This window comes from Nicrophorus vespilloides, unplaced genomic scaffold, assembly GCF_001412225.1.
Source record: "Nicrophorus vespilloides isolate i.1.1-1 unplaced genomic scaffold, Nicve_v1.0, whole genome shotgun sequence".
NCBI classification, from domain to species: Eukaryota; Metazoa; Arthropoda; class Insecta; order Coleoptera; family Silphidae; genus Nicrophorus; species Nicrophorus vespilloides.
Genome location: NW_017096167.1, coordinates 18,273 through 33,608, shown reverse-complemented (window position 1 = coordinate 33,608; position 15,336 = coordinate 18,273). Strand labels below are relative to the sequence as shown.

General features: G+C 32.1%; 3 protein-coding genes across 8 annotated transcripts; 2 read left to right on the top strand and 1 right to left on the bottom strand.

The window, feature by feature from the left end:
* Window positions 1–2,231: 2,231 nt before the first annotated feature.
* On the top strand, window positions 2,232–4,626 carry LOC108569881 (probable cytochrome P450 49a1). Its single transcript, XM_017931626.1, has 9 exons — window positions 2,232–2,500; window positions 2,564–2,927; window positions 2,992–3,068; window positions 3,126–3,327; window positions 3,446–3,614; window positions 3,676–3,845; window positions 4,088–4,166; window positions 4,229–4,429; window positions 4,494–4,626. The coding sequence occupies exons 1-9, from the start codon at window positions 2,263–2,265 to the stop codon at window positions 4,605–4,607; spliced, it is 1,614 nt and encodes a 537-aa protein (XP_017787115.1). The 5' UTR covers window positions 2,232–2,262; the 3' UTR covers window positions 4,608–4,626.
* A 1,825-nt stretch (window positions 4,627–6,451) lies between these two features.
* Window positions 6,452–15,152, bottom strand: LOC108569885 (DAZ-associated protein 2-like). Of its 6 annotated transcripts, XM_017931633.1 has the most exons (6): window positions 15,055–15,141; window positions 14,495–14,630; window positions 12,332–12,434; window positions 7,540–7,638; window positions 7,229–7,353; window positions 6,452–7,005 (listed from the first exon to the last, which is right to left on the bottom strand). In XM_017931633.1, exons 3-6 carry the CDS (start codon window positions 12,354–12,356, stop codon window positions 6,676–6,678), a joined length of 579 nt encoding a protein of 192 aa, XP_017787122.1. In that variant the 5' UTR covers window positions 12,357–12,434; window positions 14,495–14,630; window positions 15,055–15,141; the 3' UTR covers window positions 6,452–6,675. The 6 variants fall into 6 exon arrangements, with proteins under 6 accessions (XP_017787122.1, XP_017787121.1, XP_017787123.1 ...); XM_017931632.1 differs by lacking the exon at window positions 14,495–14,630 and having other exon boundaries at window positions 15,055–15,152; XM_017931634.1 differs by lacking the exon at window positions 14,495–14,630 and having other exon boundaries at window positions 12,332–12,430; window positions 15,055–15,146.
* LOC108569884 lies at window positions 12,598–13,487 on the top strand. Its single transcript, XM_017931631.1, has 2 exons — window positions 12,598–13,030; window positions 13,094–13,487. Exons 1-2 carry the CDS (start codon window positions 12,708–12,710, stop codon window positions 13,416–13,418), a joined length of 648 nt encoding a protein of 215 aa, XP_017787120.1. The 5' UTR covers window positions 12,598–12,707; the 3' UTR covers window positions 13,419–13,487.
* Window positions 15,153–15,336: the final 184 nt, after the last annotated feature.

The following is a 15,336-nucleotide window of genomic DNA, read 5'->3' as shown; positions in this document are numbered from 1 at the left end:
ATGAAATACTTCAAAGTGTAAATAATTGATAATAATAAATATTACGAAAACATTTCAAAATTTCTTCAAAATTCAAAGCTAATGGATTAAGATTCAAAAGTCTCACAACGTTTTCACGAAGAAATTTCACGAACTTGATATTTTTATTATAAAGCAAAATTCATATATTCGCATAATGTTTATCAAATATCCTTAAGTAACATATGTAGTTAAATAATTAGATCGAAAAAGAAATGGCCTCTATCAGATATCCAATTTTATCATGAAATAAATGATATTCAGATGAAAGTTTATTTAAATTTAAATAATACCGTATAAGACGTGTAGGTAACATCATAATTAACACAATTTGTTTGTTGAGTTTGTAGTTTGATGATTTGTTGCAATAAATGTTATTAGTAATAAACAATTAAATCATTAAAATTTAAAAAAAAAATCGAAATTGATGCAGAAAAATCTAAAGTTTTCTTCTATGTTTGTTGTATCGCCAAAACTTTCGCAATTTTCTAGCTCATCCACTAAGTAGGATTGCTTAAAAGCAAATTTAAAAATCAAATAAAAAGAGAAGAATATAGTGTGGAATTACACGAAAAGCGGTGATTTTGAAATAGATCCCCACCGCCATTCAGAACTTAGCGAAGTTTATAAAAACACTCGATCCATAGAACTGTTCTGTTTCGTGGTAGTGTACTTGGCCGGCGAACAAACATAAACACTGCATATTATTTTTTTGTTAATAATTGTTGATAGTGGTTGCGAAGTAATTGGTTGGTGGGACGTTACCTAATAATATATATTTATACAGTTTACTAGGTAAGTCATATCGACAGTTTAGGAATGTACTACAAAACGTGATTATATACATTCACTAATTTGAATAATACATTAAACTTTAAAACAAGGTTTTTTTTTAATCAAACATTTGCTGCATTCAAAATAGAATTGTTATAGACAGGTGAAGCAAATAACTTTTAATATGTAATTCTTTGAATTAACTTCTAATATTTCATCTAAATTGTCTTCATTTTTACAATCATATTCATATAACTGATTGAATACATTCGAATTTACAACTTTTTATATATCAAATTACATCATTCTATCAAAATATTATTCTCTAGCCAGATATATCTTCTTTTCACTAATTCAGAATTATTATGTTTATTTATTTAATATATGTTTTTAATATACAATAAAACCTCGATTAATTCGTTCCAAAATTTACTTGTATAGTGAAACATTTTCAAAAATACATATAATATTTGTACACAAGTTTTAGAAATGATGTATTGGTAGCGCAATCCGCGATTTCTCATCTCTTCATCACTCGTTATGCGAAACGTCACTCGTTACAACTTATTTTGCTCGTTAAGCAAAATGTTCATTATGCGATGTTCTTGTTCAGCGAAGTATCACTGTATATTATAACTTTTTTTTTTGCTTTTGTTCTCTTTATATTATAGATGTATCTTTTGCAAATTCTGGCCAATATTTTTTTTATATTGATCAAAATTGTTTTACTCTTTGGACACCAAAAAAATAATCGATAGCCATTTAAATACTCCAATAAAAATTATTAAATAACAGATTCCAAAAGTAACAAATACATTTTTTGGTCCTAATTAAATTACGCAATTACAATGGAAAATTCAAACCGCATACTCGAAACTTGACATTGGCTTCACCCGTCCTCAAAATATTTCATCATTTGTCACTATTGTTTGCCACTTTTGCATTCATAGTCATCAATTTTATGAAATGTATTTAAAATGCGTGGTTTAATTTGCATTCGTTTTACAAAACCCATTTATGTTCATGTCAAATAGTTCGGAACTATTAAAATTTTCACTACATCTAAATGTCAATATAAAAAGTTGCAAAGTAAAATATTTGAATTAATTACATAAATATTGATAAAAACACTTTTGAATTTTGCAATTTGTCGTCATATTTTTTTTATTAATTCATTCATTAGCACCGGCTTCACAAGTTAGCATAATAGTTTAGAATTGTATTTCGTAAAGATATATAGACTCGTTAAATAATACAAAGGATATTATATAATTCCAATATTTGGTACTAATATTTACTTATTACAACATACACACTTTTTATTTTCGTCTTCGGCGAATGTCATTAAAAAAACATTGGTTTACATAACCGAGAACCGCATAATTCAATCGTGAATTTGATGTGTATGTTTTTATACAGGTTTTCAAATTATTTTTAGCAAATCGTGTTATTTTCCTTGATTGGAAAACAATGCGGAGTTCACAAAAATTGCTGAAGCCCTTAATAGGCAATGTTATCAAAAAAGCTACGTACTCGACCAAAACCGATAGACCTTACTCTACTGCGATCGGTGTAATGCCAGATGAATATGAGACTATCCCTCAGCATTACGAACCAAGTGTTTCTGATATTAAGCCTTACTCGGAGGTGCCTGGTCCCAGAGAATTCCCTTTAATTGGAAACTCGTGGCGCTTTGCCCCTTTAATCGGTAATTTGGATTTGATTATAGTATGTTTTTTGTATTCGAGATTATAAAAGAATATGTGCGCAGGTCAATACAAGATTCACGAATTGGATAAAGTCATGTGGAGTTTGTACAAAGATTTCGGGAAGATCGTCAAGGTTGGCGGATTGATCGGTCATCCAGATCTGCTGTTCGTGTTCAGCGGCAACGATATCCAAAAAGTATTTAGGAAGGAAGAGGTTCTACCGCATAGACCGTCTATGCCGTCTCTCCACTACTACAAGCAACATCTCAAAAAGGAATTCTTCGAGGGTAATGAGGGTGTTATAGGGGTGCACGGCCCTAAGTGGGATGATTTTCGAAAGCAGGTACAGCAGATCCTCTTGCCACCGGCAACAGCTAAAAAGTACATAGACCCACTGAACGTGATAGCCTCGGATTTCCTTGATAGGTATGTTGTCTAATCCTCAATTCATATTTTTGGCCTTTGACCGTTAAGTTGCATTGCTTTGAAGGATGGATGACATGAGGGATTCCAATGATGAGCTTCCTTCGAACTTCCTTTCCGAAATCTACAAGTGGGCTCTCGAATGTAAATTGTAATCGTCATTCAATATTCAGCAGTATTAATTAAGTCATATGATTTCAGCGGTAGCCCGTGTTGCTCTTGATATAAGGTTGGGCTGCCTGAATCCTGATCTGGCTGAAGATTCGGAATCGCAGCGGATCATCGACGCGATCAACACGTTCTTCTGGAATGTAGCCGAGGTCGAGCTGAAGATGCCCGTCTGGCGAGTCTACAAGAACAAATCCTTCCGGAAATACATCGGCGCTTTGGAGGACTTCAGAACGTGAGTCAATGTCAAGGTCGAACACTTTCGCTTGGCCGCGAGTTCCCCGACGAAATCGAAAGTGCTAACCGCTAGCTAGGTCAACATAGAAATATAGCTTGTTTGCTTTCGTTCGCAGCGTCTGCATGAAGTACATCGAACAGACCATGGACAAAATGCAAGTGAAGAACTACGATAACATCAAGGAGGAGGACATTTCTATAGTGGAGCGTATTCTTCAGAAGACCCAAAATCCAAAGCTGGCGGCCGTACTTGCCTTGGATTTGCTTTTGGTCGGAGTTGACACTGTAAAATTCTTTGCGTAATTAAAGAAGGATCATGTTGTTTTCAATGATATTAACCTTGCAGACTTCCATCGCTTTGGCCTCGACCATCTACCAGCTCACCCAAAACCAAGCCAACCAGGACAAACTCTACGCCGAACTTAAAGCAGTCATGCCCAATAAGGATTCCAAAGTTGATGCTACAGTTCAAGAGAACATTCCTTACCTAAGAGCCTGTATCAAGGAAACTTTAAGGTCCTTATAATATTTTACATTTAATAACTATCAGATAAACTTCAATAATTCAATTAAATATAATTTCTTGTATTTATTAAAGCGCAAAAATCTTATTTTATTCTAAGATTTCATAAAGTCCAACAATCAAGAAGAAAAATAAGAAATATATTCTTCAAAAAAAAACTGCAGTTGCTACTCATTTTAAATGCATACAATGATATTCATAATATTGATTTGAAACATAATTTGTAATATTTCAGAATGTATCCCGTTATAATTGGGAATGGAAGAAGTCTTCAATCGGATACAGTGATTTCCGGTTACAAAATCCCAAAAGGCGTATGAGCAACACCAAACAGTTAATTATAAATTTACCAAAACTAAACCAAATCTTGTTTCAGACGCACGTAATTTTTCCACATCTGGTAGTGAGTAACATCGACACATACTTCGACCAGCCGGAAACCTTCCGACCTGAAAGATGGATCAAGAAGTGTCCGGTAAAGCACCATCCTTTCGTCTCCCTTCCATTTGGTTATGGTAGGAGGTCGTGTCTTGGTCGTCGGTTCGCCGAAGCGGAACTGCACATAATGCTAGCTAAGGTAAGTCTCTACAACGGAACGAACCGTACGAAGATTTCAATGATCGACATTCCACTTATTACAGATATTCCGGAAGTACAAGGTGGAATACAATTACGGGGAATTAACCTATAAGATCACGCCCACCTACGTACCGGAACAACCACTGAAATTCAAACTCACGGAACGCAAAGATTGAGAAATTTGCACCCAAACTATCCAACTATAGGACTGATAATTAAGTATTAAATATGACTAAGTTAAGTTTACATTGTACAGTAATATATTAACCGAAATAAAATAGTTTTAAAACAAAAATCATTTTAAAGTTAACATAAGTAATATCCAGATTAATAAAATAATGGTTGTCAGCTTTGGTTAGAACAAATAATTTAGGAGTGTACATCCGAATTTAGGTCCGATATATCTTAACAAAAGCAACCTTACGTATATATTTCCTCCATTATATTTCTTTCAACTTACTTGATAATCGATCTGTCGCAACATCATAGATGCTTTTTTGGCAAACTCAAATATTTTCGTAGGCATTAATCCTACTTGGATCCTAGTTGCACTCATCCAATTCCAAAAATGTCGCATTTTGACCGAGAACTCCTGCAAATTGAAGTGATTTCATTGTATTTCATCAACGCGTTAAAAATTTCTCGAGTAGCGACCATCATTATCTCTGCTAAATTTCAGGCGATCAGTATAAAGCAACCACTACTTGATTATCAAGTCTGGTCTAAAATGAAAAGTTGGTCAATATTCATAATCTTGAATACATCAGAAGGCAAATAAACGTAAATTAAACAAATTTATCAACGTTAATCACATTGAATAACATGAAGTTGTACTTAATTATATCTCCTAGTCTTGGAGATAAAGTATTTTTTATTCATGCAAAATATTGATATAAGAATTGAAACAGATCCATCCAAAAACCAACTATTCCCAAGGCAGATACTTTGGTAAGCAGAACAAGTGAGTGGACTAAGACTTCTCGTCTCCCATGCCGAATGGTATTGGGGAGCGACAATACCATTCTTCTTAACGTCGTTAATAATAATCCACATCGCATCAAAGAATTTTCTTTATTATTTTTTACAATAGATCTTTTACAGTCTTGCAGACACAATATCGCATACTTAGAAATAGTTATTCTTTAATATTTTCATTTTTGTAAATTCGCTAACAACAAATAGCTCAGTACAACAAAAAAGTTAATAATCAGTATAGTTCCTTTTCCTTCCCTTCTCATCGCCATCATCATAATATTTATTATCATCTTCAAGAGTTTTAACAATTAACAATCAAAGATAATACAAGTTTTGTTTAGCATTACATATTTTTATTTTACCTCCATTTTTCATTGCTCATTCTTTTATAGTTTCTTTTAAATTTACAACTACTTACATTTGGTGTTTCTCGATATACATTGATTTTTATTTAAATTTGACTAATTGCTTTTACAATGATTGTTTTTTTTTATCGTTGCGCTTCAATGAACGTTAGGTTTTTCTTTACATTTTCTTTTAATTTTTCTTCTCTAAAGTTGAAAAATTATAAATTAATCATTCAAGAAATATAAGGTAGGAGGTTATAGAGAAAGAGAGAGAGAGAGAGCAAAGTAATGATGTCATCGTCGCATACACACGTTAGGTAATAAAAATTTCAAATATAAAGTCCAACAAACAAACAAAAAAAAATATAAGAAAGTAATATAAATAAAAAAATAATAATAAATAATTCAATAAATGTATATGTATATATCTTTATGTATATATATATGCATATATGAGAACCGTTTCATTTTCTTGTAGTAATTAATATTGCACTCTCTTTCATGTAGTATTAATAATAATTATAATAAGAAAAATATAATAATGTGAGTCCGAAGCATTTTAAATTCCATTTATGTATAAATATCTATTGAAACTGAGAGAGAGAAAATTAAACAAAACAAGAAATATTGTCCTAAAATTCTTCAAAGAGAAGTCATAGTGGTGGAGCGCGATGCGGTGGTCCCAATACAAAAAAAAGGTATTTAATTAAATTGACTAGTTTTAACAGTTAACAGAATAGATAGCGTATTGGGCGCCAAAAAAAAATAAACAATTGTATAAATGATGAACGAAACTAAAACATTTCTTTAAAATGCTTGGAATCGAAATGCACAGAAATGAATTCAACGTAGTATTAATAATAATCATAAAAATAACCCACGTGTGGCTAGATTATTGCTAAATGATTGTTGTCGACTGTATCTACCAGAAGGTATAACCGCCGTCTGAGCTGCCGGCCAAGAAGGAGCCTTTCTTCTGACCTAGTGCCACATGATGACCAGCCATGGCGGCGATTTGTGCAGCAGACGGCGGGACACCTGGAGGTGCCGGCGGCAGCACCGGTTGGGCGATGCCGTCGAAGCGAGCACCGCCGTCATAACCGTTGGGAATCATGATCGTAGGCCTCAGCTGGGCCGGCTGCATGGCGTACGAGTAGGCGCCGATCGTTGGGTAGTACTGCATAGGAGCGTATGTCGGATACCCCAGATAAGTCGGATATCCAGCCATGTACGTAGCTCCTGGAGGATACATCTATAAAACAGACGCTACATATTTAACAACTCCTAAAGTCAATAATATAACATAATAACATATAGTTATTGTCCGTGATCGATCAGTCTCTAAAATCTTATAAAATCACATGCAATTAATTTACAAAAATACCCCGAATTGTAATTACAAATTCCACTAATTCATGAGAATTAGCAAGTTTTTCATTCTATTTTTTTTTTTGCATAAATAAAGATCAACTTACCGGTTGCCCAACTATAGCAGGGTGTGTCAACGCCTGGTCATACGTGGGGGGTGGTCCTTGCGGATAGAGCTGGGCTTGCCCAGGGATCATGTAAGGAGCCGCCCCCGGAACTCCGGGCACCATCGCTAAAAATCAAACATTAAAAACAAACAAAATGTTAAAACATACCTTCTTGATACAACCCACGTGCTTCATATAGTACTTAAATATTACTTAAACATGTGCATTACTTGTTTATCTGTATATCGTAATCGACCATATATCGTTTTGTCTCAAGATTTTTTTTTCTCATTTTGCCAACAACAATTTACCTCCATATGGATGCGGAGCAGGAACAGGTGGGTTGGGTTGGGGTGGAGGTGGTGCCTGAGTGAAAGCTGGTGCCGATACGGGGGGCGGAACACCGGATCCTAAAAACAGACCGCATAAAAAACAAAATCCAAATGATATAAAACAACAAAACCCCTCCCTCCCAAATAAAAACAGAAAAAATAGTTACCAATAACAACGAAATAATTGAAAATAAAAACTTGCCCAGAGCAATAATAATATAATGGAAATCGTACCAAATCGCAACGTGACGTTCGTTTTGATACAATTTATATGAACTTAAAAATATATTAATAACAAATCTATTAATTATTATTTATAGATATTAAGGGCAAAAAAAGTAAATTATATAAATTAATGTTTCTTAGTTGTTATCAGTAATTATAATATAATTATATTTATAAAAATATATAGATAATTAAATTAAAATAACATACAGCATTGATCAAAATATCACTAAGTATCTAGTTGTCAAAATTAGTTCAAAAACAAAGACACATTAATTAACAATAACATCGTAAGCTGCAAAATCCAAGGATGAATCGATTTCAATAAGTTTGGTCCTTTCAAGAAATACGTTTGTCATCGATTGAATCATGGATTGCAGAGTTCCTGAAGCACTTTTGCTTCGTGTAATTTCAGGCTTCACATATAGGTACCATGCACATATATATATATTAACGAGGAACCGAGGGCGGTCTGAAAGATTGCAAACGACCGCCCGCCGATTGATGGTAGTAACATGCAAAAGTAAGACCGAATGAACAATAATAACCAAAAGAAACCGAAAACGTGAAATTAAGTACGAATACTCGTATTCGCGAATCTTCAACATGGAACCCGCATTTCTTATCATGCAAAAAAAAGCTTAATGAAAAGTATCAATTTAGAAAAAAAAGACTAAAATTATAAATCATAATGATGATGATTGAAACAAAATGAGCAATTTAAATTAACTGTTATCAAAAAGTAAAATTGCTATTGATAAAATTGATCATTAATAATTGATAAACTGAAGATAACAATTTAAAAAATAATCACTCGATATAATATAAAACAGTAGAATAAAAATTAATAAAATATTGGTAACATGCGACTCCATCTCTAGTGTCTAGAAAAATACTACCATGCATTTTTTTTTCAGAGTACTTTTTCCATAACATTTTTCACTTTGAAGAAATAAAAGGAAAAAAGTACTCTGTATAATATTAATTAATTTATAATACATTATGTATATCTTAAATTAGTAATTATAAGTAAATGGTACAACATATACGTATTTGATACAGTGGGCGTAGATATTTACAGAAATTATTATTTGAAAAAGTAAAGTAAACGAAAAGCAATTTCTGTTATGATCAATTTTCTCTTGTTTAGAAATACAAAAAGAACAATTATAACTATTTTAGCGTAGTAAATGTGCTTCAGTAGTTTAGCCAATATTGTAGCAACACCTGGGGGTGTAAATATCCAGTAAGTACCACCCTAACATACCCAAACACACACGCAAACACACCAAGAAAACAATGAATACACAAACAGAAAACAATTATAAAGAAAATTAATCAAAACCAACAGAAAGTATCAAACTGAATGACTGAATGATATTATTTTTCATCAAAAATAAATTAAAGCATGCAGTGAACAGAAATTAAATTGTGAAAGTTAACAGCAAGAAATGACTCTGATAAAAGAAAATAAGTGAATTCTAAAGTTTGGACCACATCGATTCTTTTTACACATCGTCAGCTACAGTTAATTAATAAAAATAAATGTAAAATAAAAACAATAAATATGGTAACTTTAAATACCAAACAAAGATAATTCGAATAGTTTGCATTTGATTGTTAAACAAAATTCGCGTTTTTAATTGGTTTATATTATTAGCATGGATAATGTCAGCTTATTCGTATTATCATTTGTACGGTAAGCAAAGTTGGAAGCAATCCCAACAAAAAAAAATCTAGTGAAGGTAAAGTCGTTGAGCGGGTAACCAACAAGCATCAGCCACTGTATAAATAAACACATGAAAATAAATAGGTACTGTTTGGTCGATTTGTAGTCCTCCTCGACTGAAACTCTGAAACTGTAACTCCCGTCGCCGGTTTCTGATGTCTCTTATTTCTTGGTTTAATTCGCTCACTGCAATAACATAGGCATCATCACACATTTTAGTCTAACCCAAAAGTGCTTTTTGATTTTAATCCTCTCTTATAAATTTAATTTCTCATAATAAACAATAATAATCATAATTTCAGCGTTTTACAAAAACGAAACAAAAAGTAAAGAAAATAATGCCTACAAAAAATAAATGTACGAATGATCAGACAAAACCGTCAACTTAATAATTCATATACACCAGTGTTGATTCATTTAATGGCCTTACATTAAAAACACTGGTTTATACTAATGATCATCCAGGTTTTCTATTGACAAATGGTTTTAAGTTACCGTGATAATAATGTTAACAATACAAGTTTCTTAATTGTAAAAAATCCCAAAGGGCGGAGAAATCGTCCAAGTAAACCAACAAATAATAAAATATTTTTAGATTCACTAATCATTAATAAATCGCTGATTTTAATTAAACTGTGTGCTATCTCATGATTATTTAAAAAAAAAACTTTATTTGTTACCATTGTTGGTACAGATTTAAAAAAAATATTCATATAAGTTGCTGCTTGTAAGTATTAAACCCCTGATAAAACGCATTATTGATCCCCGTTAGAGATAGAAAGCAGCCCGTAAAACAAAATTTTTAAGGCGTAACCCGGCCAAATGTTTACAGATAACCAAGCAATAAAGAAAACCTGGACGATTGTTGCAAAATAATGCCTAAGCCAGTGGCTTCATGTTTCTAATTTGACGTGTATCCCCTCGAAGGCAATCAAGGATCATGAATATGACAGGAAGTACTCGTAGCACGCAAAAGGGGGGAGGAGTGAGTGTGAGAGTTAGTAAAATCGGGTTACGAGAGAGCAGGTCGATACTTGGGATGACACTGATGGCGGATAAATAAATGAACACATTTTCCGTCCCGAGCGGTAACATATTCCTTGTGTAGAGACATGTAGAGATTCGGGTAGGTGTCTCCAAAACACTGCAGCATTTGCAATGTTGCAATGTGGGACAAGGCCAAGGGGAAAAAGTATTACAGCATAGCTAAACGAAAAGGCACGAACGAGCCTTAGCAAACTGTGTGCGTACAACGGAGAGGGAGTGAACCTACTAAAATTTAGTATTGATTGGTACATCCTGCATTATATTATTCTTATGCAATTGCTAATTCCATCACAACAATAGAAGAAAAATCTATGGAAAGGTGGTGAAAATAAAGTGAGAATCTACAGATAGGGAAGAAAATCATCTCGTGGGTGGAATGAAAAAAGAAGTTCACAGCATTGTAGAAAGGGAAATACTTCGAAAATAGTTCTTGTAATATTGGAACGGAACAAACGGTGAAAAAAACAAACAAATTCTCCTGATGGAGATCAGTGTATTAAGGTTCGAAGTTGCAAAAAATAAAATATATATAAGTAAAATAAGACACGAATAAAAACACAAAGATTCATCGATTTCGATATTCTCACCTTTCTTGTCGGCCATTTCTTGTGGCTTTAATTTAAATAAATTTCTTCTGGTTTTCGGTTCGATCAAAACAAAACTCTAGAGGCTGAAGGGAAGTGTTGTTCTTTCCGCCAGATTTAGTTAGAAAACAAATGCCAGATTCGACAAACGCACAACAAAAACAACAATCGAATTGGATCGGTTATGCTTTTCGACTTTAGCTGCTGTATCTGACACAGTATGTAGCTCTAAACTTTTTTTTCTACTGCATTCGTTTAAACAAGTGCTAAAATAATCAACACAGATTCGGAACAGCTACAGAACAATTCGGCCCTGCTGCGGAACTGGTCTCTAGGATAATTCGCGCGCACGACCTCGAAGGACAAGGATGGCAAATCGCTGTGCAACTGCAGGTTGAACCGAGATGCACTCTGCGCTACTTGGGTTACTAGAATCAACTAGAATCCCGTTGCAGTAATGCCAACCGCGCGCGGATCTTGGTGGATTCTTTCGATCTACTTGTTATTAATGAATGGAAAAAATACAAACAACGTTGGAACAGAGGCGCTTTACTTTATCCGCTCGCAAAAGCTATAATTGAATGCAAAATTCTAAAAAAAAAACGGACGATCATCTGGGATTTCCTCAATCAGCATGTGCGATATAGCATTTTAGTTTTGAATAAAATGGCCATTTATGGCCAGACACTTTAGATACTATTATATTAATTTTATCAACAAAGATTCACAAATTCCTAACACAGTCAATAATCATATATTTTACATTCAACATGAGCTTATATTTATTTTTGCTATGAGTACCATCTGTATCCATTCTTATTGTTTAATATTTCTTCTGCAAATACTTGCTCTACAATAGAATGAATCACAATTTCGAGTCAAAATATACGCGCCTAATAAAACTGAGCTAATAAAAACCGTAATAGTCGTTTCAATATAAGTACACATATAAAAAACTATTTTGGCTTATCTGAAATATAAATTATTAAAACAATATTTCCACGATTATTTCAATACATAACTTGTACGATATTTTCATGAAATAATTTTGTTTTAAAAACAATAGATTAGTAATAAATAAATCAAATTTGCAGTATCTAGACACATACAACAAAATCAAATGAAATGACTTATACAAATCAGTATTTTGTTCAAGCAAAATAATTGAAAAGAATACAATACTTACGTCTACGATGATTTACATGATGCATCCTAACTTTAGGCCAGTTCTTAGTAGATGTTGATGAAAATAAAACTGCGAAACTAGTTTGATTGTTTTCTCTCGCTATCTGAAACAAAAATAAAATTATATAAATTTTACTTTCACATTCTAATTTTGCAGTTACAATTTCAAAGAAATTGTATTTTGATATGTAAAACTGGTTGCATAAATAATAAAATGTGTACCTGTAGTTGTCTAACCATCGACTGTCAAAATAATTAACTGTCAGGAGTAGAGGTTAAACGCAAACAAACGATGGATGAAAGGCAAATTATTTAAGGATAATCACAAAACATAATTTGAATGTTTGATTGACACATTTAAATTACAATTTATCGCCATGTCTGGCACGAAAAGGAGGACCCTGACAATCGGTGAAAAAATAGAAATAATTAGTGCCATTGAACAAGGTACAAGTAATTCCTCAATATCAAAGAGATTGAACCTGAGCTCATCAACGATCTCCACTATTTGGAAGAAGAAGGACATTATCATAAATGCCTTTGAGAAGAACAAATGTAACCTGAAGAAGTTACGAACCACTGAAAAAAATGATTTAGAAGAGGCTTTACTCAGTTGGTTCAAGATACAAAAAGAAGATAATATGCCCATCAGCGCGACGACGTTCAAACAGCATGCAGAATCCTTGGCCTCAGAACTTGGGTATGTGTTAACAAATGGTTGGCTAAGTAGATTCAGGAATAGAAATGGTATTATGTATGATAGATCTACTGGGGAAGTAGTTGTGGAGTCTGTAATCCCTGATAATATGATACTGAGAGATGAACCAACTCACATAGATGACCGATCTGTGATTAATGAAGAACCATCTATGCATGAATCATTATTGGCTTCTGTCAATGTTGAGATTACTGAAGGCAGTGAAGAAAATAATAATCCAGAGTTTATAAAGCAGGAACTTAGTGGAATCACAGAGGCACAAACAGCCCTAGAAACATTAACTTTTTTTTATGAAACTAACAATATAGACCCACAATTTTTAAAGCACTTGCATGGTTTAAAAGAGATTGTGCAGAAAATGACTAAATAATGAAATAAAGTGATTTACCCAATCACATGTGATATAGTGTACAGTGTTTTAATATAAATGTTCATTGGAACAATTTCGAATTGTTGATTAAGAATAAAAAAAATAAAATGTTATTTGCTATATTGTTATTAATTAAATAATAATCTTTATGTACATTTTATAATAATTATTTATTTGCAAATATTAACTCTATTTGGACCAAAGATCTATCTTTCTTATGTCTTTCCGCCTTTTTCTTAATATTTTGATTGTATTTTAAAAGAGTTTGCTGTAAATAAAATTGATCCTTACTTTTATTATAACATTTAATAATTATATTATGCAAAACCGGTTGCCTAATAACGTTCGAAACGCTCAAATTTAGTCACCTGTTCAATGAAAAGGCACTATTTTTTTACAAATTAATATGCTCAAATTGTATGAAATATTTCTGAAAATATACGTATTGTTTCCTTTATATATTGTTAAGAAAATTAATTGTATATAGTTGACCAGAGTGATACAACTTTATAAAATTTAATTGTAATAATAATACTAGTTTGTGTAATGTAAAAATTGAAACTTTATACACAAGCATTTTAATTAATCATCAGAATTTTTTTCTAGAATTGTATGAAAAGGATAATTTTAGGATATTTGTTTTATGGAAAGAAATATATAAATAAAAACAAAATATAAAATAATAAAATATTCAATTACAAATGAAAACAAAAAACATCACAATTACTAAAAACTAAGCAAGTAAAGTATACATCTACTTGTAAGAAAACTTAGCAATTATATAATAGATGAACTGGAATACAATAATTAAGTATTTGCAAATGATCTAAAAGTAAACAAAATAATATGATAAATAAATATGAAATGAATATATAGGTGAAGAAATGAATAGATTTATATATTCTGAAAATTCCAAGTGAAAAAATCTAGAAGTTTGAAAATGTTGAGAAAGTAAATTCTCTTTAATGTTTGTTACAACATGTGTAAATGTTGTATTACAGAGAACATGAAGTTATTATTAGATATTTATGTGATCTTTTTTTCTCTATAACAAAGTAAAAATGATCAAAACTTACTCATATCCTTGTTAGTATTGCATCCATGTCAATTCTGTAATTCCATGATTGCCTCACCACTATCTCCAGGATATTCTTTGCTCCAAACACACTAAGCTGCCATTGTACTGATTATCTTAATTTTCTTGAGCACAACCTTAGTAACAATGATCAATTAGTAAAATGCAAATGTATTAGCTATTGAAGCAATATACTAAAATCAACAATTCCACTTGAAGGAATAAACATTAATTGCAAAATTTGCAACATTTTAGTGCAAAAAGGTTATAATTTTTCAAATGAAGTTAATATTATTAACAAAACATAATTTCCCTTTCATTTTAACTCTCAATGTTCTTTTTTGCACTAACCAGCAAAATATTTTAAGGAAACAAAGAGAAATCGAAAGAGGCCGCGACCATGATTATTTGGTAAAAACAAAACACAAAAGAAGATAAGTCTTTACGTCGTTGTTTACTTCGGGGATAGACAAAATTATTCCTTTGCATCCGTAACTATTGACGTTCAAATTGGAACATTGTGTAATTGATTGTACAATTAAATGGGAAATTATTGCTCACCTCGGAAATTTCAGCATAGAAGTCGGAATTAATTCTTGATCAAATTCTTCACGTACATGACAACCTCCATCTTCAGCAGCAACTACCAAGAACATTGTTACCAACTATAGATCTGTGCAGTGATTGCTGTATCAACATTAAAGCGTAAATAGTTTAAAAGATAAATAACAATTTTATTATAATTAAAACTAATAAATTGTTGTAATTACTATTGGATTTATTTTTATGTTCGTATATATGGTTGGCATGGAATTATTTGGAGCAATATTTCTCCACGACGTT